This window comes from Anser anser (genome assembly GCF_964211835.1).
Source record: "Anser anser genome assembly, chromosome: 5".
NCBI classification, from domain to species: Eukaryota; Metazoa; Chordata; class Aves; order Anseriformes; family Anatidae; genus Anser; species Anser anser.
In genome coordinates this window covers 61,411,200-61,436,522 of record NC_139725.1, presented here as the reverse complement: position 1 = coordinate 61,436,522, position 25,323 = coordinate 61,411,200, and the positions used below count along the sequence as shown (strand labels likewise).

Sequence of the window (25,323 nt, the reverse complement as noted above, 5' to 3'; positions counted from 1 at the left end):
TAAAACATAGAGCACTTGAACATTGAACAGCAGAGCTTAAATGAAACAGCACTTGGTTTTTTCATCATGTGTTCTAGCTTCTACCTTCCGTGAGGGGAAAGAGACTTAGCTGACGATAAGCACTAGAATCATGCTCAAGATGTTCTTTTTTGATGGAAGCATCTCCTCGTTTCTTCACTGCACTTTATTCTGACTTCTAGGAGAAAGGAGACAAAATGCATTGTGAAGCTCTCTGTAGTTTATGTTCCTACTCCTGGAAATGATTAAACAGTAGCATTTCTCCCACTAAAGCCATTTTCTTATATCCTGACTATAAATTTCCATCTAGGATCAGATTAAAGATTTTCTTTTCCTAGTAGTCTACACCTGTTGTCAGCAAAGCTCTTGCTGCAGGTTAAGTCTGAGCTATGGCAACTACAAATGGATGGAGCCTTCTCCCCTTCTCCACATCTTTTACGAGAGACATCTTAACTTCCCCTTATGAGAATGCTTCATGCCTGTTACATCCATTTATCGTCTATGTATGTTGTATGGGAGGACACCCAAAGCACATATACAGTACATTAGTCACAAAACACTTAGTGCTATAGAGGGTCCAGAAGAAGCAGAGCAGCACCGAAGGACTAAACATTGAAGGAATAGTTCCAGGCAGCTTTTTTCATGATGTGTTGGCTGTAGCAGCGGAAATAGCAGCGCATCTTTCGCTAGTTAACTGTGACAGTAGTGCCCTTTCTCTAGTCTATTACCTACCCACGGTCCTAAGGCCGACCCACCCCCAAGTAAAGCCCCTGCTGGCTCAGCGGGAAGGGACAGAGCCTGCTGAGAGCCTAGGGGTTGCGTGGGTGCCATCTCAGCCAGCCTGCCTCAAGGTCACGTGCTGCTCTATTCAGGAACCTTTCTCCATAGGTTTAATTTCTTACATCTGATACGCATTTCCTGATAACTTTGCTCTGTGCATTGCCAATTGACAGGTTTGCTGCTTCTAAAAATTGAGTGCAAACAAACCCCACCTTGTATGCAGAAGTAAGGGGTTGTTTAGGGATTAAGGAAATAATTGATCTCCTTAAGGAAATCAAATTCTATCTACACTGCTACATAGAAAATGCAGTTTGCAGCCAAACAGGTGTAGAGGACAGAACTAAAAGTATGTTCTTCAAATCCATGTGTTAAGATACCACGTACATAACAGATTCGTGGGGGTGTTTTTCTTTAAAATGTCCTAAAGACAGTTTTGTGTCTAGTTTTGCATGGTTACCACATCAGTACATATGAGCATGTGAGCAGCCAGTACAGCAACAGGCAGGGAAAGACTTCTGCAGTACTGAGGACTGTATGCTTCCGTGTGCGTTTCCACATACAGACTACATATGTTAGGTTTAAAAGTTGGACCCTACATTTTTAAAAAGAAAAGTAATGATGATTCTGAGGTAACATTAGCTGTACTAATGAGTACATCTTTTGATCGGTCTAGAGAATCATGTACTAATTTTAAAGGCTGGAGAATCAGGGACTTATTAAAAGCAGAGTTTATAGGAAGCCTGTAAACCATGCGTGGCATTACCAAGCACTGACCTTCCTTCTGGCCTCAGGGGTTTTAGCCTTCAGCAAAACCTGGAATGTAAAAGGCAAGTTAATAGCTTTTTTTAATCCTCTTCTCTCACTATCATTAAAAAACAATAAAATAAAATTAAATTAAAATAAAAAGTAATGGCAGTCAAGGGGTTCAACAGATGCAGCTAAATAAATACTTGCAGTTTTGGAGGATCAAGCAGCGTTTCTGTAGGCTCCTTATGAAGAAGCCTGCCCTGCACATTTCACCCACAAAATAATACTGACATGGGCCTTCAGATGAACTGGGGGACTCTTCTGCCATATGTTCACCATCCTCCCCCCCTCTGCCTGGCTTCCTTCCAGGGAGATTCCCTTCCTCTATAAATTCCCCCCTTCCTGGCTTCCTGTCATATAACCCAGACCCAATTACTTCAAAGCATCCTGAGCGCTGTAGCTTTTCCGATTTACAACATTCAGTACCAAGGCAATGTCATACAGTGACCAAACCTGCGACTCATTACAAATGAGGCCTCAATGAACCAGCAAGAAAAGCAGAAATTTACAGGATTTGAGTTAAAACAAGGACCTGAAGCAAGCAATTTGGCATGTATGCATCTAAGGCCCCTGTGTAATAACACCACCCCATACCTCTGCTAGACTGCAGTATAGAATGGCATTCATTTAAATGGAAACAGCAGCACAAATTGCCCACAGGTAAAATTCTAGACAACATAAACATTAATTAACCACGTAGTCCTACAGTGGTAACCATATGACAACGAGCTGCAGGAGTTGGAGTTTGTTAGTTTTATTTATCCTTTGTGGAAAAGCAAACGTAATTCTGGAAAGATCAGCGATGCTCAGACAATTTTACAGCCCCCTCACCGTTGTTATCACAACCCTTTAGAAAGAGGAAATTAAAGTTAATATCCAGGCTGTGTGATAAAGCATGGCTAGTTCTCCTAAAAAAAAAAAAATGCACTAACTGTTCCACTAAATCTGAATCTACAGCAGAGTGAGCTGATCTAACACAGCTGTACTACTTGTATTTTGTCACAGGCTACTAAAAATTAACATATTCAACAGAACTCCTCTGGGATTGAAAAAAAATAGAGGAAAAAGTTTGATGTATCTTACAGTGATCATCCATTCTAGATTTTTTTTCAAACAGAGAATCCAGTCCTTCCAGGTTATTTTGTAACCTGCTATTAATATCACCAATCTTTTCCTCTCGATGTTGAATTTTTGTTGCTAGGGCTGTCACTGCATTCAGAATTTCCTGCTCGTTCTCCAGAAATTCCTGTAACAACATGGGATAAAACTCCTTTTTTCTCAAAATGAAAAAGACAAAACCAAAAAACAACAACAGCAACAACAAACAAAAACACAAACCACAGAATGCTGAGAAAGTTATCTTATCTTGTTTTCTCACAGCTTGACTAGCCACCAGACCACCATTTCCAAAGGAAATTTTCAATAATTATCCAATCCTTGCATAAGAAAAAAAAAAAGGAAGAAAGAAAAAAAAAGTTTGCCTTTCTGATGGAAGAACTTGTGAAAAACTTTCTTACATGATAGTTTGGTTTAATTCCTGTTGAAAATAAGCCCATTTCCAACTGGAAAAAAATTACAAGGTTGATGATCAGCGTGTAGAAGCAAGAATGTTAGCAGATACACGGAGACTGCAGAGGTTTAAGAAAGGATTGAAAAGACAAGCAAAAAGAACAGTACCAGGAAAAAATTATATAACGTTAGAAACCACAGGTTTAATACTTTGCCCCCCCTTTGAATTCAAAAATTGCAGTGCCCTATTTGCAATATGAAATCATTTTTACATCACAAGTGAAATGTATTTATGCAAAATAGTACGATAGAAAATTGAAATTCACCTTTTGAATAAAGCTGTCCTCTGACCATGCCTTCAGAAGAAGATCTACAACAGAGTCAACAGTTAAACTATGGTAGATCGTTCTTCGAAAAAGACACAAGGACTGAAAGACATTATTTAAAAATATTACTTTTTGTTTTGACATAGTTATTAACACATTACCATGAAGCACTGCTAGGTCATTCAGAATTTTGACTGTTGCTGACTTGTGGTTTTCTGCTTCAGAATTCATTGCAAAAATATCTTCTTTCATCTGCACATTGCACTGTAAAAAAAATAATTACAACTGAGTACTTGCCACAGTTTCCAACTTTTCTAAATAACTTCCAAACAGTTTCACTGTGTCTGAAGAGGCCAGCAAGAATAAGCTGATGTTTAACTTACAGAAATACAAAGGTTGATGTATTCCTCTGGACATGCTTCCTCTCAACAATAGCATCCAATCCATCTTGCTGATTAAATTTTAACAGTTGTCAAAATCAATACAAGCCAGCTATGTCTATGCTACCAAGTAAAATGGGCTATGACGCTGAAAACAGCCAGAACAGCCCAGGTAACATCCAAACCAGGACGCTTTCTTCCTCTCTTCCCCAAAATTGGGTGGACTCATTCACATTGGATCAATACTGGCACTCAGCTTGTGCTCTACCAGGTTTGGCTGAAATGAGTTAGCCCAGGTCAGACACAATAAATGGCACTTCCTGGTGCGATACAGGCATCAGAAAAAGCTTCTCAGCTTCTGTTGGTGAACTGAACATAAGGAGAGGGAGATTTATAGCATAACCAGGGGGGTTTGCCTGTGAGTGAAGCCTTTTTGTCCATGAGGATATAATCAGAGCTACAGAGTCACTTGTACCCAGCATCTGCAGCGCTAGCATGCACAGATTCAGTACTTGCAGCAGTAGAGCTCTCTGCTCACAGGCACCAAACAGTGCACAGGGTTAACATCATCTCAGAAATTCAGTCCACATGTCTGCGCAAATGTGGGTTCAAGTCTGGACGGCAGCCTGAAAACAGCTGGCAATAAGACCACTTTTACGATCCTATACGTATTTTACAGGGAAGGAGACTCTACTACTCTGATGGCCCAGGGTCTGAAAGGTATACAGAAATCTTCCAAAAGCAAGTATTCCAAACAACACAGGCCTATTCTACATCTCACTTTCATCTCATGTGACAGGAAGGCTTTTTCCTACAATCCCTGACTGAACGCAGCAGATACATGATATTGATTATGTCTTAGGCAGATGCCTTGTGCTTGGATATTCCTCTTTGTTTCCCTCCCAAGTAAACACAGATCTACGCATTCCTTTACAAGACAATGTTTTCCCTGTTGTTTTTGTGTTTCATTGGCTTCCGTGGATAGCTCTCTGTGAAATAAACAATGAACAGAGAACTTCATATTGGGAATAAACACTGCTAAGCTTCAATATACTCACTAATTTGAATCTGCAGTTCTCCGTGTTCACAATGTCAAGTTTTCTATTGATCTCATAGATGTCTCTTTCCAGCAACTTCATACTCTCTGTGTGATTCTTCAGCTGACTAACTGCAGCATCACGCTTGATCCGCAGCTTATTCCTTAGCTCCAGCTGTAAATAACAAAATCTTCACTGCTACCTGACCTTTATACAGGATTTTTGTACTTAAAGTGAAAAGAGTTTTTACTACATGGCACCTTTCATTTAAAATTTTCAAAGTAACATCTGAGATAGGTATCTGTATTCTCTTACCAACAAGTAGGAAGAGATACAGAGAGGGTAAGAGAGAGCTCATGGTCCTCTAGAAAGGAACCTGCTCTGACATGAAGTGACCTTCGTGCTGCAAGGCCACCCAATGACAGAAGCATCACATTACTGTCACTGGGTGTTTGGGTGTACACAAATGTTTTGTTGTGCTTCGCTATTCTAATATGGTTGGAGAAAGAGGTCTCCCTTCTCTGAACAGAGACAGTTTCTGTGTTCACATGGCTTCTACGGAACAGCTGTCAGAGAGATTTGCCCATTACTTGGGCATGGATCCTACAATCTGATCAACTTCAAAACAGAGCCTTTTATGTAGTTTATCAAGTTTCTCTCATGCCCTTCAGTAACTAAAGACATTTAAATTCTTCCCATTAACACCAGAAGATGCAACTACATTCCTTTTCCACCTGAAAGTGTTGTTCTGCCAGAGGAACAGAAAGCAAAAGTAATCTGACTAGGATGTATAGCTCACCTGAAGCTCTGGCCGGGCTGCCTGAGGCCCACAGCCCTAGACAAGTGGCCCTGCTACACACTGAGACTGGTTGTGCATGCGCTGTGAAAATGGCCAGTGAGGGCTCTGCAGGTCTGATGTGCACTGTGGTACTGTGCTCAAATTCATCAGCTGTACAGGTCTGAAGGTGGCCGACAGGCAGATTCACTGTGCAAGCTCTGTAGGGACACTGCTCAACTGCAGAAGCTCAACGGCTTCTTCTTGGCCTGTTCGTGTGCCTAGGGGCTGCAAACTCAAGCTTAAGGCTGGCTTGATATAAATGCTGGGCCACACGCTGAGCTGAGGTCTCAGGCATCCACCGGATAGGAACATGGCAAGACAAAGGAAGGTGCACCCGCAGCCTGTCTTCCCATCGCCATGGGTGCCTGTTTTTTACTGGGAGGAAAAAGCTGCTGGTGGAAACTTTACAGAACTAGCAGTTAAGTTTTAAGCTGTTACCATGTCCTCCTTGAGCTTCCTAGTAGTCTTGATTGACTGCTGAATGGCTCTTTTGATTCTTAACTCTTCATCTTTCTTTTCTACAAAGCAGGGAAAGGGTTTTTAAGACAGTATAATGACTGAACATTAAAGTTAAACTGATATAAAGAAAACTAGGTTCTATCAGTAAGTGAGCTGTTTGACTGGTCTGGCATTTCAAAATACTTCATATTTACGTTATAGCCATGTCTATGGATTCTAATTGTTGCCAAGAGCTCGGTTTATACTTGTTTCATAGTTTACATGAGATACACGCAGACAGAGGGCTATGACATGCTCTTTTCAGAAATATCAAGAGAAAGCCCAGCTATGTAGAGGAGCTACTTAATGCTTACCTAAAAATGATTTCTTCAGTTCTTCATATTTTGTATACTTCTCTTCTTTTTCTTTCCGGGTTTCTTCCAAGGTTAGCCTGCTTACATTTAATTCTTGTTCTTTTTTAAGCAGATCTTCAGTTGCAGTTTTGATGTCATTCTTTAATGAAACTAAATATCAATCAATAATCTTTCTAAGCAGCATTTAATGCATAAATAATTCAATGTAACCAAGGGGAAAAAAAAAAAACACAGAGAAAGGAATACTGGAAGTGATCCCAAGAGGTCATCTTAGTCCATCTCTCTGCTCTACAGCAGAATCAATTAGACCTAAGTGCCCATGACAGATGTTTGACTTGTCCTTAAAAACCCTAGTGGTAGAGATACCGTGTCTCACACAATTGATTCCAGGATTTTGCAATTTGTGCTGTCAGTGTTTTCTTAGGCCCTAACTTTTTCTTAAGTTAAATCTACTCTGTTGCCTGCTATTTGTCTCAACAAGTGGACAAGGATGTCATATTGCTATCAATTTTTATTTGTTTGGCAGCTACCGTCTTTTCTTAGATTTACTTATTTTCAATGGAAGAACTGCACATTTCTTCATTTTTTTTCCTGATCATCTTTGTTGAACTCTCCTTGGATCTCCAAGTAATCTACATCCTCCTTTAAATTAGGTGATCAGTACCAGATGATGTGCTCCACCTGTGTCCTACCAAAACTGTGTGGAGCTGCAAACTTGCATTATATGCCATGCCAGTCTATATGCCACTTTGTAGAGACCAGTTCGATATTTCTCTTTTTCGTTACCACATGTCTTTGCTGACTTATGTTCAAATTGTTAGCTTTAATCCTATTTATCACTGCTAGCTTGAAGACTTCCCCAGTGATGAGTTTGGAAAGAACAACTGTTTCCACCTAAACACACACACATTTTTTATCATGACTTTTTTTAATTTGCCTTCTTTTTGTTCCCCTAAATTACTGCTCCAATTTGCTAAAATCATTCTGAATTCTAGTTCTGTCCTGCAGAGGGTGCTCCCACTCTTATCGAGTCTGTCCTCTGCAGATGTGATAAGCATTCACTCGGCCCTATCACCTGAGTCATTAAGGAAAATAGAGATTAATTCCAGTCTGAGAGAAAACTCCCTCAAACTAACTGAGAACATTATTCTGTTCGGTCAGTAAACAATGGGTAACTATTACGTAGGATGATTTTTCCAGCCGTTTTTGTACCCAGGATTCTTCAGCCCTGAGAAGTGACAACTGAGGGGACATACAATAAAAGGTGTGTAAAATCACATGCCTTTGCTGGAGAAGATGAGTAGACAGCAGCTATTCACTGCTTCTCAGAACATAAAACTGCAAGATGACGATAAATGTTTAAGACAGCAGGTTTAAAACTGAAGAATTTTTTTTGTCCTTATTAAACGAATTATATGTTGTGGAGGATAAATGTATACGTGAGCTAAAATTATCAATCAGTGACAGAAGGATATTACTCTGGAGATCGAGGACAGCATAAAATTCCATCAAAAGCTATTAAATGCAGATACCATCATCTCCATCCGAAGAAGTTCCTGACACTTCATTTGTCATAGAGATACTACAGAAGAAGGGCCGTTCTATATTTGACTCTTCTTACATTACTTTTCCAAGCAGCTCTATTGTTCACTGCAGAAGACAGGCTCCTTGTAGGATCAACTTTGTGTGTTACCCAGCATGGCTATTCTGGGAACTGAAGATAATTTGAGCTTCACCTGTTCTTGATGTGCAGTTAAATCATGAACAGCTCTGAAATGGCTTCTGCAACTTAACTACCTGAAAGTGAATTTTGTCAGACTTGGATGATCTGAAGACATCTGAGTCCTCTCGGTACAGTTGCTAACTGGTTCCTTCCCTATCCTAGCCTGCGGTGTTATCTTTCTGATACTAGCATTATTTATACTAAATGGCATTGGTTATACTAGGCAATTGATTCTGCTAACCCATCAATGAAGCAAAACAAATGCAACTTTTTTTTTTTTTCATTTTATCATCAATATGGAGTGCTTTCATTTATTTCACAGGTGCTTTCCTGGCAGTATTTAATTCTGCAGCTTAACATATTACATGTTGCTTCATGCACAACCATAAGCCTATTTTTTATTCATATTAATGTTTGCTAAAGACAAACGTAATGCTGCTGCTCCTGAATCTGAGGTGTACATCCTCCTCCAATAGGGTTTACCAGCCTGGAAATCTTTGCGCTGTTACACCAGTATGGGGAAGGAGGACTATCAGGTCTAAAAGACTAAGCAGATCATCACCTAAATACCATTAAAAATGTGTACATTTTAATCCTTTTCTGCCTCATTCCTTAGCTTTTTTTTTTTTTTTTAAATGACATTTGGTTTTAAAGCAAAACAAAAAGACTAATTCTGGGTATGGGCAGCCATCAGCATAGTGGAATCTCATCTTGGTTAGGGCAAAAGGAATGCAAGTCAGGAGTTAAGTTACTTTTCAGTAGAAAAATACATCTATTCTCTTTTGCTGCAATAGGTATAAACAAGGAAAGGGAGAACAGGAACATCCTATATAGACAGAAGGACTTGAAGAATGATGTTAAGAGAGAGACAAGATGATACACGAGAAATAAAGCCATACTAGAAATTAAATTGGGCCCAGGATGTGAAGTAACATTGGGACACTGAACTTGTTTATTTACACGACATTCATGTCAAATGCTGCACTACATGTTTTTGGTCCCTGTGAGACTCTGAAGTCAGGAAAATCATATCCAGTTGTGCGATCAAAGAGTAGAAATACCAGAAAAATCTCAAAGTATTGATGTTTGGATATGCTCATAAGTTTTGGTGGTGGTGGTGATTTTTGCTGGTTTTTTTTTTTGTTTGCTTTTTTGTTTGTTTGTTTTTTTAAATGGACTGTAGCAGAAGGATGGATAAAAAGAATGCAAAAAAAATGAATAGTAAGGAGGAGAACAGACGAAATGGAAATGGCACCCTTAGCGTATTAAAAAGGCAGAGAAAGGAAGGTGATCTAAGCCTCATTTCTACAGAGTACTTTGACACCATGCATCACCATGATGCTCCTGACAGAGCAGAATAAATCAGCATAGGATCTGTCATTACTCTTATAAAGGAAATTATTCCCCTTACACAGACTGCCTCCATGAGACAACAGTCAAACAGTCATTTTACAAGTGCAAGAAAATGCTTGAAAGCATTTATAAAGGAATTTATTCCCCAAAAGGAAAATAGGGAAAAAAAACAAAGCAGCTACAATTGTTTCATCAAAATGGTAGGAAATGAAAGCATAGCAGAAAAACAGTTAAAAAAAAAAAAAAAAGGAGAAAATGGTAGAGCGTATCATTGAATGAAAATAAGTTACAATTACTCCAAACCTGCTTTGTCCAGGCCAGGAAGGAAAGGGCAACCCTCTGATAATGTTTTCCTCAGCACTGTATTAGATGTAGGAAAAACTCTTTTAGTGTAGATTATATTAAAGAAAAGACAGAATGGGAGTCAATGTATATTTAGCAATGACTTTGTATATTCTGAATAGTTCAACTGCCAGAAAGAGTGGGAGAATGAATCCGGCACAACTATTTACTTATCAGTGACAGTCTCAGGCCTGTTTTTTAGGGAAGCTTCAGTAACAACATGGCCCTAACTGTTTTGCATGATATGGAGTCGTAACCCTCCACCAGAAAAACGAAGATCCCCAAGGCCTTCTCTAAATATACCTTTCCCACATAAGATACATAGATACTTCCTACACTCCTGGCATCAGATTCATCCTATTTCAAATCACACTGTTGACCAAGAGTCAGACAGTTTCCCTGGGGACAGAGCATACGCTGCATAGCAAAGATCGGAGAAGCACTTGAAATTTCTGAAAGCTCTGCATAGTTCATATTCAGCATTTCCGTGCCCTACTTTCTTTGGGAAAGAAAGCTCATCAGTATTTTAAAGAAGACCAACAGTAAGTAGCCTCAGGTTATGTATCGCACACCACCAATCACTCCGATAGATTTGCAACAACAATAATTCAGAGTAGAATTTGAACAATGTCTAAAACCAAGCTGTCGTATTTCTACATATGTTGGCCTGTTTACCCAAAAATGACAGAACAAATTCTACATTAACAAGTTACACATTGGGCAGCTCACAATAAAGCTAAATTGGATGCATCTCATGACTGAATTAGTCCTGCACATATATTTATTTCAAAATGGGAGGCAACCCTTCTGAGAAGAATATTCACTGCATGGCATTCTATTGAGATTGGTGCCTATATTGTACATGAATATATACATATGGGTGTGTGCTACTTCCAGGGTCTCAATAATCTGAGGGTCTCATCGTAAGTGCTTTTGAGCATTAAATAAACAATCAAAAAAATTCCCAACAACAACAAACAAAGAAAAATAAAGAAATGTCTTGAAACAGTTACTGACAGATGGGTCACATTGGAGTGTAGCTATTGGAGCTATGCCCCAACGTGATACATCAAACACTGCCAATTCATCCACCAGAAATCTTTCCAAGGTAATTAAATTAAAGGTAATTAAATAAAATTAAAATTAAAGGTAATTAAATAAATAAAAATAGCAAAGCTTACCTCCAGACATTTTATTTTGTTAGTGAAATCTTCATTATAATTCCTATAATCATTTTCCCTCTTATTTGCTGCTTCTCTCAGTGCTTTGATTCGGTTTTCAGACTGAAGAAGTTCTTTCTCAAGGTCTTCAGTCTCATAACGGAAAACAAAACAAAGGTGAGTAATTTCTAAAATACATAGTGTCTACCTGGACCACTAGGAAATACGCAATCCGAACAAAATGACAGCAGTCTGCATTTAAAGCACAATATCTGCTGAGATAAATAATTGCTTTTGAATTGTTATCAATTGGAGTTAAGGTCAGATCACAGAATGGTTGAGGTTGGAAGGGACCTCTGGTGGTGATTTTGTCCAACCTCCCTGCTCATGCAGGGCCGCCTAAAGCCCGTTGCCTAGCACTATGTCCAGACCTGTCTTTAGATATTGAAGATCATTAGACCTGATATCATGTTTAATAGCTTGCAATGAGCTTTAGAGGCTACTTACTTAGGTACCCGTTTACTCCGAATGTACAGCATGAACTCACTACAACACTGAATGTAACGGGTTATGATATCTGCTGTTTAACATACCTTCAGAAGTAGTTCAGCATGCCTTTTTTTAACAGCCTCTATCCTTTCACTCGCTTTTCTGCTTATATTCTCCTCCTCTGAGAAAAAGAGTTTTCTCTGCTTTTTTAAGTACAGTAGCTTCCACTGAAGCATTACTCTAGTGACAGATACATAAGCAGAAATAAGTTGAAACCGGGTGAAAAACACTGAAGGGAGACATTAGCATTATCAGAGGCATAGCGAGCCTAATTTAAGATATTGAAAAACTCAAACATATCTACTGTAACTTCAGGACTATGATCAAAGTGGTTCAGCAAGAAATCTGGTATCCTGACAGAATCTAGCAGAGATGCATAAAAAGACATAAAACAACAAAAAAACACCTCTGAATTTCTATTTAAAATTGTCTGCACTGAACACACAGGAGGAATCTTAAGGTGACTACTCTCACTTAAGTGCTTCTGTAAGGTACTTAAAATTAGTTTATGTAAGTCTGGACCATATAATTTGGCTAATTTTGCTTAGCAAGTTGCAAGGCTGGAAAGAACATGATTTCATGTTCATAAATCCCTAGGGTTTGTAAACTATGAGAAGGATAAAATGACAACACTGATATAGAAACAACTATCTACATCAAAATGCAATCTAGAAGTCATGAAAAAAATATTCTTGGCTATCAAAAGAGAAAGATTTTAGAGTAACATTTTAATGAGAGTAAAGGGAAAAGCAAAAACAGCTTTTTGGATTGAGCATGATTGTTTTTTGGTGACAAAAGTATGGTGTAATATTCAATTCAGCTACCAATGAATATTAATTACACTTTAATTAAAATAAACAATGAACAGTTTTACAGTTTTCAGAAGTGCCCATACGCTGGCAACTCTCAAATAGATTATGAAATTAAGTAGAACATTTAATGACACAATGATTAAGAGCCACATATAAGCAAAGTTCAGTAGTTATCACCACTTGGCAGTAGAGCGATACTATTCAAATGAAACCATGGGTATATTTGAGGAGATGTGTTTTTATTGCCATTATATCACTGGATATTTACAGAGTGAGGCCTTGGGTTTATATCAGTGATATAAGAGCAGTAACAAGGTGTAGTAATTCATTTATGTGCTGCTATGTTTTTAAGAACACAATGCCCAATTACTAGTTAGTTGTACCTCATCTTATTTTCTGTCTTCAAATCTTGCTCTAGAGATGCCAGTTCCTTTGCATACATCTCCTTTGATATTCTGGGGAAAAAAAAAAAAAGGGAAACTTTCAGAAATAATGCTGAGCATTTGCAGAGCACTTTATCTCAAATTTTTAGTGGAGTTTTTCAAAATTTCCTTCCCACCAACCAACCTGCAACACTTACAAGCTGGAGATAGTACCTGTGGGTCATATCTCAAAAATACATACATCCTAGTGTTCAACCATAGGTGTGTGTTACATATTGTTTCTCTGGTTAGAAACATCAACGTAAAATTAAGAGTGTCTTGGAACCAAGGCAAATCCAGGAGGCAAATCCAGGAGACTTTTTTCAAGTCAGAAACAATAAACAAATCCAAAAGCACAAGAGCAGAAGTTTCAGAAATGAACAATTTTTCTAATGTATTAGTAGTAAATAATAAAAAAAGAGTATGTTCAGAAGTAGAACTTTCATCCAGGTGGGCAAAACAATTTATTTTAATTTCTTAGTGAGCATTTTTTAGTGTATTATGTGTGGTAAAAAATAAAATGCATGAATTTTATATGTATTCAATACATTCCAAGGGAGTTCAATACAGTAAAAAAGGTCAGCAGTGTGAAAACAGTGATTCTCACTCCTTCAAGACACAAAGGTGGTGGGAAGCACCTGCTCCAAACCCTAGAAGCATTTACGAAGAAGTTGTATAGGGATTTCTTCCAAAGATCTTATTGTTCCAAACGTAAAACTTACAAGTATCAAACCAGCACTCCAAGACATTTTAACAGTAGTGAGATGTGCCCCAAATATTCTTTGGTGGTCCTGTAAAATTGACTGGGAGGTCTGTGTGTTGTATGTTGAAATTAAATTATTTGGGACTTGATATATTGAGATGCTGTTTCTCATGAGGCCAGTGAAGAGTCAAATAACAAGTCTACTATATACAAACATAAAATAAAAACCTAAAAATGTATGACAGGGACTGGGAAAAGGGGATTTTTCAATTAGTTTTTCTAAGAGGTCAGAGCTGTGGTACATTTTGCATAGTTTGATGTATTCCAGTTTAAAAGTCTGAAATTAAGAGCTGATTGACTCTGGGAGAAAACTCTTAAAACCCTTTCCTTTCCTATCGTTACTGTAGATATCCAATTAGTGTCAAGATACTATGTGATGATTATTCACCTCAGTATATTTTTAATTTAGTTTTATATAGTGTAGAGTTCATTGCACTCCACTACAAGTTCTCATCCTCTTCAGCACTGTATGGCTACCTCATGGTCTTATTTGTATTCCTCATTTACATGGCAACAATATCTCCTTTGTTAGGAAAAATGAAGACACTGCTCCTATCAAAATAGAAATGTACTTCTTTTCCTACAAAGCAGAATGAATGTATTGTATGTTTTCGTGTTCAGTATGAAAAGGGAGGTGAGCAATTATTTTCTTACATTTCATCTATAATTATATTCATAAGTAGGACAACTCCATATTAACAAAAACATTCCTCAGGAGGATTTAGAGAGAGAACAGAAAGACCCTAGGAGCACAGCCCCTGTAGTGCCACACTATGAAATGCTGCACAGAACCAGGACAACTGGTGGCACACAAAATACAGAGTGTATGCAAACATTTGGCACTGCTATGTTTGGGGGACACTAACTGGCTGAACCTTTTCCCTTTATATTGCAGAGGATGACTCTCCAGAGGAGGGAAAAAGAAAAGCTCTCCCCTTTGCCAGCCTTACCCTTCTTACATGAGAGAATTTGATTATTAGAGTATAACGTTCAGCCTTCCTGTCCTGATTCTCTAGCAAATAGACAAACCGGATCCAATGCAGCATGCCATCACCTATCGCAGCAAAGTCCAAAATCTCTTCCACCAGCTACAGTGCTTTGACCATGCTCCTCCCAGCCATACATCACTGCATAGGGCACAGGAAATCAGTTCTGCTCTGACCACACCCCCACAGATTTATTTTTCAGAGCACTTTTGTGCGTGGTGCAAATCTGTGTTTATTTAGATTTTTCTGAGTAAAAGCAGATTTTCTCAGATACCACCATAAAATGGTAGTGGCTTGGATCAAGGCCTGGTACCACCATATAGAGTTTGCAGTCACAGCCATTGTTTGTGAAGTTTTACATTCTGCACTGCTTCAGTATTCATTGTTATCTGTATAATGCCTCACCTGGCGATTAGAAACCACAGATTGAATTAGTATAACTGGCAGCTGCATGAAGTTTCACACCAGTCTGCTTGTATAGTTCATAAAGCCATTTAGCTTCCCTACTGAATGTTACATTTCTGAATCTCTCACACCAGCTTTGCTCCTGAGTAAATGGCACTGAGATAATTTAATACTGTCAATATTGAGAGATTACATACAGCAGGCTGTCCTCAAGATTTTCAATTTCCATCTCTAGGTTCTTCTTTTCCATCACAAGATTTGCCAGAAATTCAAGTTTTTCATCCAACAAAGTGGATAATCTCTTCAAACTACCAGAAGAAAACAAAAAATGTTAGATTCTTCATCCGAAACATGATCTCACAATGTAGCAAGAAAAGCATTAGTCATAAAATGACAAACTTAAAAATCTGTATCCAAAAGCTGACAGTTGAAACCTACTTTGCCTCCATCTCGTCCCTTTTTCTAGCCCAGTGTTTTTCTTCTTTCAGTGCTTGTTCAAACTTCTGGCGTGCAGTTTTATTTTCCGATTTAAGTTTTTTATTCAGGCATTCAGCGTTCTGTAGATACTCCTTAGCCTAGAAATAAGGACATGCATATCATAGAATAAGGGCATGCAATATCAAAGTGGAGGGAAGTCACAGGGCATGGCTGAAGGAGAATGGGCAGGAAGACAAGAAAGAAAGCAAGTAGGAAGCAGGTGACTGGGGTCCTGGCTTGTGCTGGCAGGAGTGCGGTAAAGTGCAGGAGAGGTGTGTATGGGATGGGGAGAATTAGCGCTGCCTAATGCCAGCAGGGCAGAGTTTTTAATGGACTGACACCTTGTCTGATGTGTGCACATCTGGAGGAGAGTTCGTGAACGTAACTTGGAAACCATCCCCAGAAAGATGTGTGTAGTCTGCATAACAATAGTCTCAGGCAGCTGCCCTTCCCTCACAGGTCTGGCAGATGGAGTGCCACCACTAGTGGCCTTTTCCACACAGGCAGTATAAATTAATAACAATGTAAGAAATCATGGAGTAAATCAGCAAGAATCACTATGAAACTCCTCACGCAGCTTTCCAGATCAGGATACCATCCTCATCCTTGTAAGCAAATCTCACCGCCATCCTCCTGCATACATCTGCCTGCCCGTTCTCTTACTGTGCATATACTCGCTCTCAAATCAACATCCTAATCTCACAAGCCTCTATATTTCATTGCATCCCAGCTCACAAGACCACACCTTCAAGTTCACCCCACCTCTTAGCGCCCCCGTAAGTATCTCAACACCTGCCCATGGTCTCGGTTGAAGAGCAGATCTCACCACTACCTCCGGCACTACCCCCAGAGTCTGGAGCAGAAGGCTACATGTCCTGCAAATGTTTGTGCCTCTTCTACCTCCTTGCACCTATCAAACACAGAGGTATGGCCAAAACAAAGCACCTGAAGTATTTCATGTCACACTTTGCACAGGCCTGTTATTGAAAGCTTTATTGAGACCTAGCCTAGTAAGAACTCTGAGCCAGAATGAAGATCTCTTACCTTCTCAAGTTCCTTATCAAAATCTTCTTTTTCTTGTGCAATTTTTGATTGTAAAAGCAATAATTCAGAATCAAGCTGATTTCTGTTAAACAAAGCCAACATAGGCATATTTAGGGGGGGGTATTAAAACAAGAATATTAAAAATCACACATTCTTATTCTCTGGCCCCTCACGTGAATGTAAGTTACATCAATGTCTGCATGCATTTGAGCTCTATTCCATTCAGATATTCTTATTCATTACTTCCCTCTAATCTATCTGGTGAGAACAAAACCTGGAAAGAAGGTAAGGACATACAGAACTACTAGGCTCTCTATTGCTAGATCTTAAAAGACAAGCCAAGGAAGGCTTGTGGGCAATATTTTCTATACACAAACTGATAGAAAAAGTACTCAAAAGAGCAAGCGGGCAGGCCTTCTGGTAAATAAATTTTACCAGCAACATTCTACAGGTTAAAAAGGGAAAGTTTGAGCATGGATTTACATTCTTACTTCTGATGCACATTGTGCAAATATGTTTTAGTGGATGCAGTAAGTACAAGTGATACCCATTTCCTTTGTCTACTATACAAACTTGGAGTCACACAAGAAGCACGAGTCTACCTGAAGAAGTGCTTCAAGAAAGGAATCTGATACAGAGGAAGAGAGGAGAAGCAGCACTGGAGCTAGCCTGCATAATGCTAAATTGAGGATCTCCACACTGAGCTCCACGTGTGTAGTAAACAAGCCCATAGACTGACATTCAGATTATTTTGCTTATTCACATCATTTGCTACACTTTGCACCTCAGGGAACATACAGAAAAAATAGTCTCTGTGCCATAGCAAATAAGTATTCTGGCTGACAGGAAGATGGTAGCATGTGCAGAGAGCAACAGCTGACCCATCCACCACATACACTGTGTAACTGAACACAGCTCTAGTCCAAAAGACACTGTTAGTGAATATTTGTTCCCTGATAGCTAATTCAGATTAACCCCAGCCATCCTCTGAGTCTTTATGGTAGAAATATATTTAGAAATATGTTTAGAATATAGAAATAATTAATATAGAAATAAAGCTAATAGAAATATATTTATCAAGAGACACCTTGGATTTGTTAGCTATTTTACGGATAAATAATTCAGATGCTTTATAGAACATGGCTGGTGCAAACTTTTCCAGTGAAAACACCGATGCAGGTAGAGCAGAAAGATCAAATCAAATCATCTAATAATTCTTACTTCTTTTCCAAGGCTCCCAGCATGTCTCTCTTTTTAAATTCCATTTTCTCTTCCAAATGCTCACTCTCTTTTTTCAGTTTTGCTATGAGAATTCTCTCGTTACATATAGCCTATAAAGAAAAGAAAACAAAACAAAAAAAAACAGACTATACCAAAATAAAATAATTTTCAAAACAGCAGATAATGAATCCCTTTACTACCACTGGTCTTTTAAAAAAAAATAAAAAAATAAAATAAAAAAAAATCTTAACATCTGAATGTGATTCTCCTCTACTATTTTCTAGCTAGTCTGACATATTCATAGTCAAAATTTCTACTGCCTGCAAGAATGTTGAGGAAACAGTGGTTAAGGCTGCATTTTTTGCATTTAATCACTTAAAGGGTTAAAAAAAATAAATCAATGCAGGTTGGTAAGATAAGAAACTTCAAAAAAATTAGCCTGTGAAATCTGTCATTTAAGGGCACCTCAGTGCACAATTCTGTTATTTTCACCAATGTGATAGGCAGAAATGACTGTTACTGGAAAGGCAGCAATGCTTCTAACAGAAGCTGGCAAAGCTAGGGCAGAAAATGATGCTTTAGTCTCAGTTTGGATCATCCCATCACACAAATTAAGTTTTGTAGTATGGTTGCTATCAGTAGTGCTCAGGTAACTCAGCAGATGTTAAAATGAACGCACACAGTTTGAGCTAACACTGCAAGAAATCATAAAAGGAAAGATAAGGACACTGATCTATCCTTACTTTTCTCTGATAAGTTCTCCCACCGAAAAGGGAAAAGCGGTTCCAAAGTAGGCAGGATTGGTCTGGAAGCCAACATTACATAAGTGGCAGACAAAGAAAGCTTAGTTGTCTTTTAGCACTATTAACTTTGACTGTCCAGATCTTGAGCCTCCTTAAAGTTATCACGTCCACCACTGTGGACTGCCTTATTCTAGTCAGCGCATTCACATGAAGTTCTGTGCAGCCGTCACCACGAGCTCCTTGCTCATTCCAATTCCTACAACACCTTCCAATGCAAATTCTTTCATAACAGTTGAGCAAAGTCTTTTCTAAATTTCTTTCTCTGATGTCGGCCTTGAACTACTATAAATAATTACCTTTCTTTTTCACATTTGTGCCCACCAAATATCTCAACTGCCACTTTTCTTTTTCAGCTAGCTCCAAATAGCTGACTTGAGGGTCAAGTAACCCTCTCACTGAACCCTTCCCCCCTCCCTTCCCCTCTTCTTTTTTTTTTCTTAAGTTCCCCATAAGTCTGTCCTGATGAATAAATCAACCAGCACAGGGAGCAGCAAACTATTTCATTGTTGGTAAAAACATTCTATATGGATCTTCTATTTTTAACAGAGACTTATAACTGAGTAATTAGTCAATAATGCCAGTCACTTATATACCATATAAGCTCATTTTTCTTCTTAAAAGGTAGTTTGCATTTTATTCTAAATTCCCCTCACTTTGACCAGTTATGAAATTAAATTTTGATCTTTGCACTAACAATGAACCAAAACTATTTTGCATTTAACTTACTGTTGAATTCAGACTTATCAAATGTTGTAGGTCCATTAATTTTATATTCAAGTTTTGAAATTCATCCTTTTTTGCTGAAGTTTTTGCCTCCTGAATATCAAGCATGTTCTTCATTTCTCTGTTCTACATTAAAAATAATACAATTAATTCACCCTGAGCAATTAACTATGCATTGTTTAAAATTTAATATTAAAGCATCTGGAGCCTTCCAAAATTAAGCAAGCACTAAATTTACAGTGGAAGAAAGAATTCTGTAAAACAAACAAACAAACAAACACAGCTATGTACCTAATGAATAAATTATTTAAGAAAAAGAAACAATAATTAATAAAAGATGCAAATTAGCATCTGTTCTCTCAAAAGCTTTTGTGATTTTATTTCAGTGTAGGAAAAAGATTATACCATCCTAGGAACACAGCTACAGTTCCGTTCTGCAGAAAAAATATTTTCTACTTGGAAGTTTTCTTTTAATCTATTCATCTATTTTTATGTTAGCATTCAGAAACGATACCAAATATATGCAACTGAAAGTAGGGCAGAATAAAATAAATAAATAAACAGTGAAAACTTATCACAGAGTTTGCTGGTAAATATAGGTACCTTTATTTTAAGAAGTGTGTCTGGAGGGGTGAAATTCCAGCATATGATTATTTATCCAACACCCAGTAAAAACAACCAGTACAGACACGACATTCTGAGATGCGCTACTAGGAAACAAATTCCTTATACCATTCGATTCTGCTGTGCACATTTTTGCGTGTACATATACACCCCTCACGCACAAATACACAAGCACATGTATGCAGAAGTCAAAACAGTCAGTTTGTGCATGTGCACACCCAATGACAAGAGTCGTTTTTGTGTTTGGCTGCTATGGAGATCTAAGTTAGCTCTGTATGAGAAAGCTAAACCCAACATTCAGCACAATTTCAAACAGCATTTCATTTTTGGCACTATATAACCATCTGTAAAACCGTGAAATACATTTCAAAACCTTTACCTTTCCATCACATTCTTCATTCTCTTTCTCAAGTTTACTTATTTTTTGAGCTATTTTTTCTTTTAATTCCTCTAATGCTGCCTTTGCTCTGATTATTTCTCTTTCTGTCTCCCTTGTTTTATTGTAAGTCTCAATTAACAGAACATTTGTGTTAATTTTTGTTGCCATCCTTTCATTCAGCAAGTCTACTCTTCTTTTATGCTGTGTCTGCAAGTACTCTTGCTCCTCACTGAAAAAAATAAAATGCATATAATACTTCCTACTATTCATTCAGATATTTGGTTCAAATGTTTGTTGAAATAATACTTGTCTATCCATATGTTGGCAACTCAGTCCAAGCTACAGCCCTGTCTATATAAAGGGCTGGCACCCACTGGCACCATCTAAGACCTTTAATTCTAATGGAACAGCTTTCAGTTATTTATTGTAATAGGTATGCAGTTTTACTTTTTCCAATGTGATTGTTTTCCATGAGTTTTATTAAAAATGGAAGGGCTGTTTTCAAGCACCAAACGAATGAAGAAGACTTCCCCTAAGAAAACGCATTGTGATTTATTTTTGAACAGCTCTATAGCAGCATGCCAGAAGGTGACAGTAACATGAAATCTGGCAGGGAGAAAACAACTATCTCCCAAGTCTCTGCATCCTCTTCAGATAACTCTCAAAGAGGAAGAGGGATCTCTATCACAGTTACTGATTCAGAGTTCCTTCCACATTTTTTTTTCAAACCTGAAAATTACAATCTTTGTACTTGTTCCTTAACATAAATTGTTGAAAGAGAAAATTCTCCCTGCCAGTGTGAGAAGCAAAGCTGCAGCCAGTTTTCTCTGAGCAAGCTTATCAGGGCCACAGGGGGCAGGCAGCAGCAAGCAGGCTCTGCTGTTCAAGAAACAAGATCTTAAAAATCAGGCTTGCTGCTGCAGTGAAGAGTTGCCTAGAAACATTTGCGGCTAGCTGCAGGGGTGAGGGACAAGCACTACTCACCATGTTTTGATAACATTTCAATTCGCCTTAATCATCTTGCCAGTATGGTTTTCCTTGTTCAAATAAATACATACCACAGTGCAGCGTTCTGTCTTTCACAAAGGGTTTGCTTCTCATCCAGTAATTCAATTTCATAAGCAATGCTCTTCAATGCAGACTGCAGCTGATTTATCTGAGCTGCACTAGATTCACGTGCTGCATTAACAAGAGCTACAAAATAAATAGCAAACACACAGAAGCCTCTTAGATATAAAAAGGCGTATCAGAGGTAATGCATAAAGGGACTGATTCATAATCTTTAGCTCACTACTATAGATACCGTCACCTGGCAAGGGATAGCTGTGATTCTAAGACACTCACTCAATAACATCCCCCTAAATCACACACTTTATTTCAGCAGTTTAGTCTTATCACATTTTCCCTAAGTCATCTGCATCTATCAACAAGAAAAAATCTACTGTGTTCTCAGAGAACAATTGTTCTTTTTCATACTATATGTCTACAAAATTCCCTAGACATACGGTGAGCTGATAAAAATTACTTCACTGAAAAAAAAAATATCTCCTGCACAACCAGCTTTAGCAGCCAGGAAGAAGGAACAGGAGCACCTTGCTCGAAATTCAGTAGCATTTCTCCTCAGCCACTGCTTTGTGAAACTGAAGAGCCTGCATGAAGAGGTGCTGCGGATAAAGCTCTTCTGTGCATGGGCGTTGTACTACAGCATCTTTTCAGCTTCTGAGATAACAGCCACATTAGTGTACAACCACCCACGCAAAAAACACTCGGTGCAGAATGGCTGCAGCTAGTCCAAACAACCGACTGCATAGCAACCGGTGCTATAGGCAGAGAGAAGGGGAGGGAGGAAACTTGCTGTAAGAAACTAACCAACAAACACAGAATGCAGCTGGAAAATAAATACCAAAGCTCTGGCTGCTGTTTCACGATGAATCTAAAGCTGATATAACTCCATAGTACACCAAAAGAAGTCCTGTTCCCCCGCCTCGTTGCCACCCCTCCCCCTGAGCCCCCACACCTGTAACCATGCAGCCTTGTGGTTATCCAGATACACAAACCCAACTCCCTTGCTTCTACCCAAAAGAAGAAATCCCAGTATTCATCTAGATCAGCTACTTGACCACTATCCCTTGGGACTGCAGTTAGAAAGAGGTAGCAAAGCATGCCCTGGCATATTCATCTTAAAAGTGAAACCACACCTGAGAAAAAGAACAGATAAACAGAACTCAACCTTTATTTCTTCTAGACACCTGCATCTGAGCTATTGTTTTAGCATCCCTTCATAGCCAGTGGAGAGAATGAGGCACTTCAAGTTCATGATTCTTCTGACTTGCTTTAAGTATCTATTCTAGGATGAGATGAATCATGCCTCCAAGTGCCTCTTTCTCTTTACCAACCATATGAGCCAATTGATTAGCATTTGGCCAGATGAACCCCACCCAATAGTGGGGGATCACTATTATGATTATGATTAATGTCACCTCATTATTAACCCCACAGGAGGGAACTCGCAGCACAGAGCACTCAAGTGCTCTATCACAAGTACCAGAGAAAGGCTGTAGCACAGCTGGGATCAGAACTGAATGCTGCAGCTCCCCAGTCACTCCTCCAGTGCTCACGCATGGTCTTCAGTGGAGATGTCTCTCATTTACACTGTTTTGTAAGAGAACAACCCCTTACGGTGTCACACATCAACCAACACCCATCTTTGTTCATTAAGAAGTTACTGAAAGCAATTTACCTTTAGCAGTAAGATTCATTTTATAGTAATACTTCAAACATGTTTAAGCGTACAGAAAATTCAATTCTCTCCTTTCTCACAGCTGGTTGGGTCAGTACTACCTGTCATCTCTGCAGTAATCTCTCTTGGAAAATTCTGCAATCTGAAGCGAAGATTGCTGTTTTTTATAGTCTCTTCTTCTAGGCATTCAATGGTGTGCCTTCGAATTTCTTCCTGACAATTAACAAACCCACAAATGAGAACTAATACAACAGCAGATGAAAAAGCACTTCTTCCTTACAAAACCATTTTTTTTCATATTTGTTTTTAAGCTATTTGATACTGAATATTTTCCACACCTAGATACTTTATTTCCCTTCCTCATACTTGCTCTCTTTCCTCCTTTCTTTCACGCTTCAAAATAACAAGTAACTTCTTTCACAGGTAGCTGACCAAACCTATGTAGCTCTAGAAACGCTTGGCTGTTAACAGTCTTCAGGAAGCTGTTGCCCACGTCTCTGCTGCAAAAGCTGTGCTGGCAGGGAAAGTTTTAGCTGTCAGCTTCTGCCATTGTGAATGAAGGGTGTTATTAAAGCAACAGAAGAGCCTTATTTCCATGTGGCCTGAAGCTATACTGAAGAACAGAGACTATAGCTGGCCTTCAGAAACACCAGAAAAGTCATCTTCTGGTTCATAGTTGCTGGTATGAGAAGGGTCACTTATGGTGAAGGTGGAGCGAGAAAACCTGAAGACCGCACCAATGGTCAGAGGAGCCCTCAAACAACTGAAAAAAGACCCACAAAGGTGTGTGACTGAGAATTGTAGGTGGATTGTTAAAGCCCCCCAATGTCTGGGAAAATAAATCAGTTCTTAAATGGATGCTGCCAAGGGCACCACAGCTTATGCATAAAACTAAACCTATCTTTCTCCTTCATTTTTACTAGCAGTTAAAATCACCAGCTAAGACACTGTGGGAAGAAAAGATGCTGTTGAATTTTGCTGTCTGCAGAGCAAATTCTATACGCATGCATATAAATTACTAGCCCTTCCTTGGGAAGATGAAATATTTAGAGATATATAATAAATGTGTAGAAGGTTTTTAATTTCGTATGAATTACATCCTCAATTAGCTGAAGCAGTGAGAAGGAAAACAGCTTTATGATTTCAGCATGTTATGTAAAACACTCATAAGACTAATGCAGAGCTGGTCTGAAATAGATGATTTAGAGGCCTACTGAAGGAGAAGGGAGAGTTTTTACAAGATTTACACCTACCTAGACAAACACGTTATGGAGATACTTGTTAAAAAACCTTCTGCTTGAAGCTATTCTGGCTTTAATGACCTCTGAGGTCTTACAGCAAAAGTTAGTTATCCATGAACAGCCACCCTTAGCTGATAATTGCTGTAAGATCTACTACTACCATATACAATGCAGTTGTTTCAAAGAAAGGCTAGCTGTTCCAAAACAATCCCTTTGGACTGGGCAAACCACCTCCTTGCTGGACCCTGTACCATCTGCTGAATTCACTGACATCAGTGGGTGTATGCACCCAGTATCCCCAAGAGAGAAGCATTCATTTTCTCCCTTGCACAGATGGCATTAAGGCCCTTAGGATGAAAAGGCTCCATACAAGCTGCCTTCAGGTGATTTTTGTGATGCTACTACCAAGCCCCTGGGGGTCTACAGCTTCCATCTCTTGAGCAAAAGCAACCTATGAAGACAGGACAGAGCTTGGAACACACTCCTACCCCAAGTCCTAATTTACTCCGCTGAGTATAAGACCCCTTCCTCTTTTGACTTCAACACAAGTCTGGGTAGGCCTCAAATTTCACTAGCCCCTAGTGAAAAAAGGCATCTACTGGTCCCACATTAAAACACCAGCAGGTGAGCTGAGGCTTGGACGAGCTGTGTGGTCTACTCCACTCAGGTTGGTTTGTTCGATTACAGCCACACTTCTCAGGCAGCAAAGTGCATGTGGGCACCCACCAGCTTCACCCCAAACTGCCCTTCTCTCTTGTAAGGTAGAATATAACTTACGTAAGAGAATACTCATAAAATTACAACTGTAAAAGACTGATCTCATGGTTAAAAGCTATTTATCTGCCATATATCTAAAACTAAGTATGATGTTTTCTTACCAATTTCTTAATAGCAGTAATAGTATCTTCAAGATGCTGCACGATTTCCCCACTGAATGTATAGTCTTCATTTTTCACGTGTTTTTCTAAATTGAAAATACAGTAAAATAAAAATGTATGTTTTTTAAGGTTCAAGTGTTGCTTTATAGTTCTGTGAAAATAATTCTGAAA

At 38.8% G+C, this 25,323-nt stretch overlaps 1 protein-coding gene across 1 annotated transcript; it reads right to left on the bottom strand.

Annotated features, from left to right (window-relative positions):
- Positions 1-40: 40 nt before the first annotated feature.
- Positions 41-25,323, bottom strand: CCDC175 (coiled-coil domain containing 175; the record flags this gene model as incomplete). Its single annotated transcript, XM_083837655.1, has 20 exons — positions 41-196; positions 1,573-1,611; positions 2,689-2,851; positions 3,441-3,484; positions 3,602-3,704; positions 4,879-5,031; positions 6,134-6,213; positions 6,508-6,646; positions 11,107-11,238; positions 11,679-11,814; positions 12,830-12,901; positions 15,220-15,330; positions 15,461-15,597; positions 16,544-16,625; positions 17,765-17,874; positions 19,294-19,416; positions 20,294-20,522; positions 21,352-21,487; positions 23,135-23,246; positions 25,153-25,323. Coding segments are annotated over 19 exons (2,250 nt in total), but the record flags the coding sequence as incomplete, so codon positions are not given.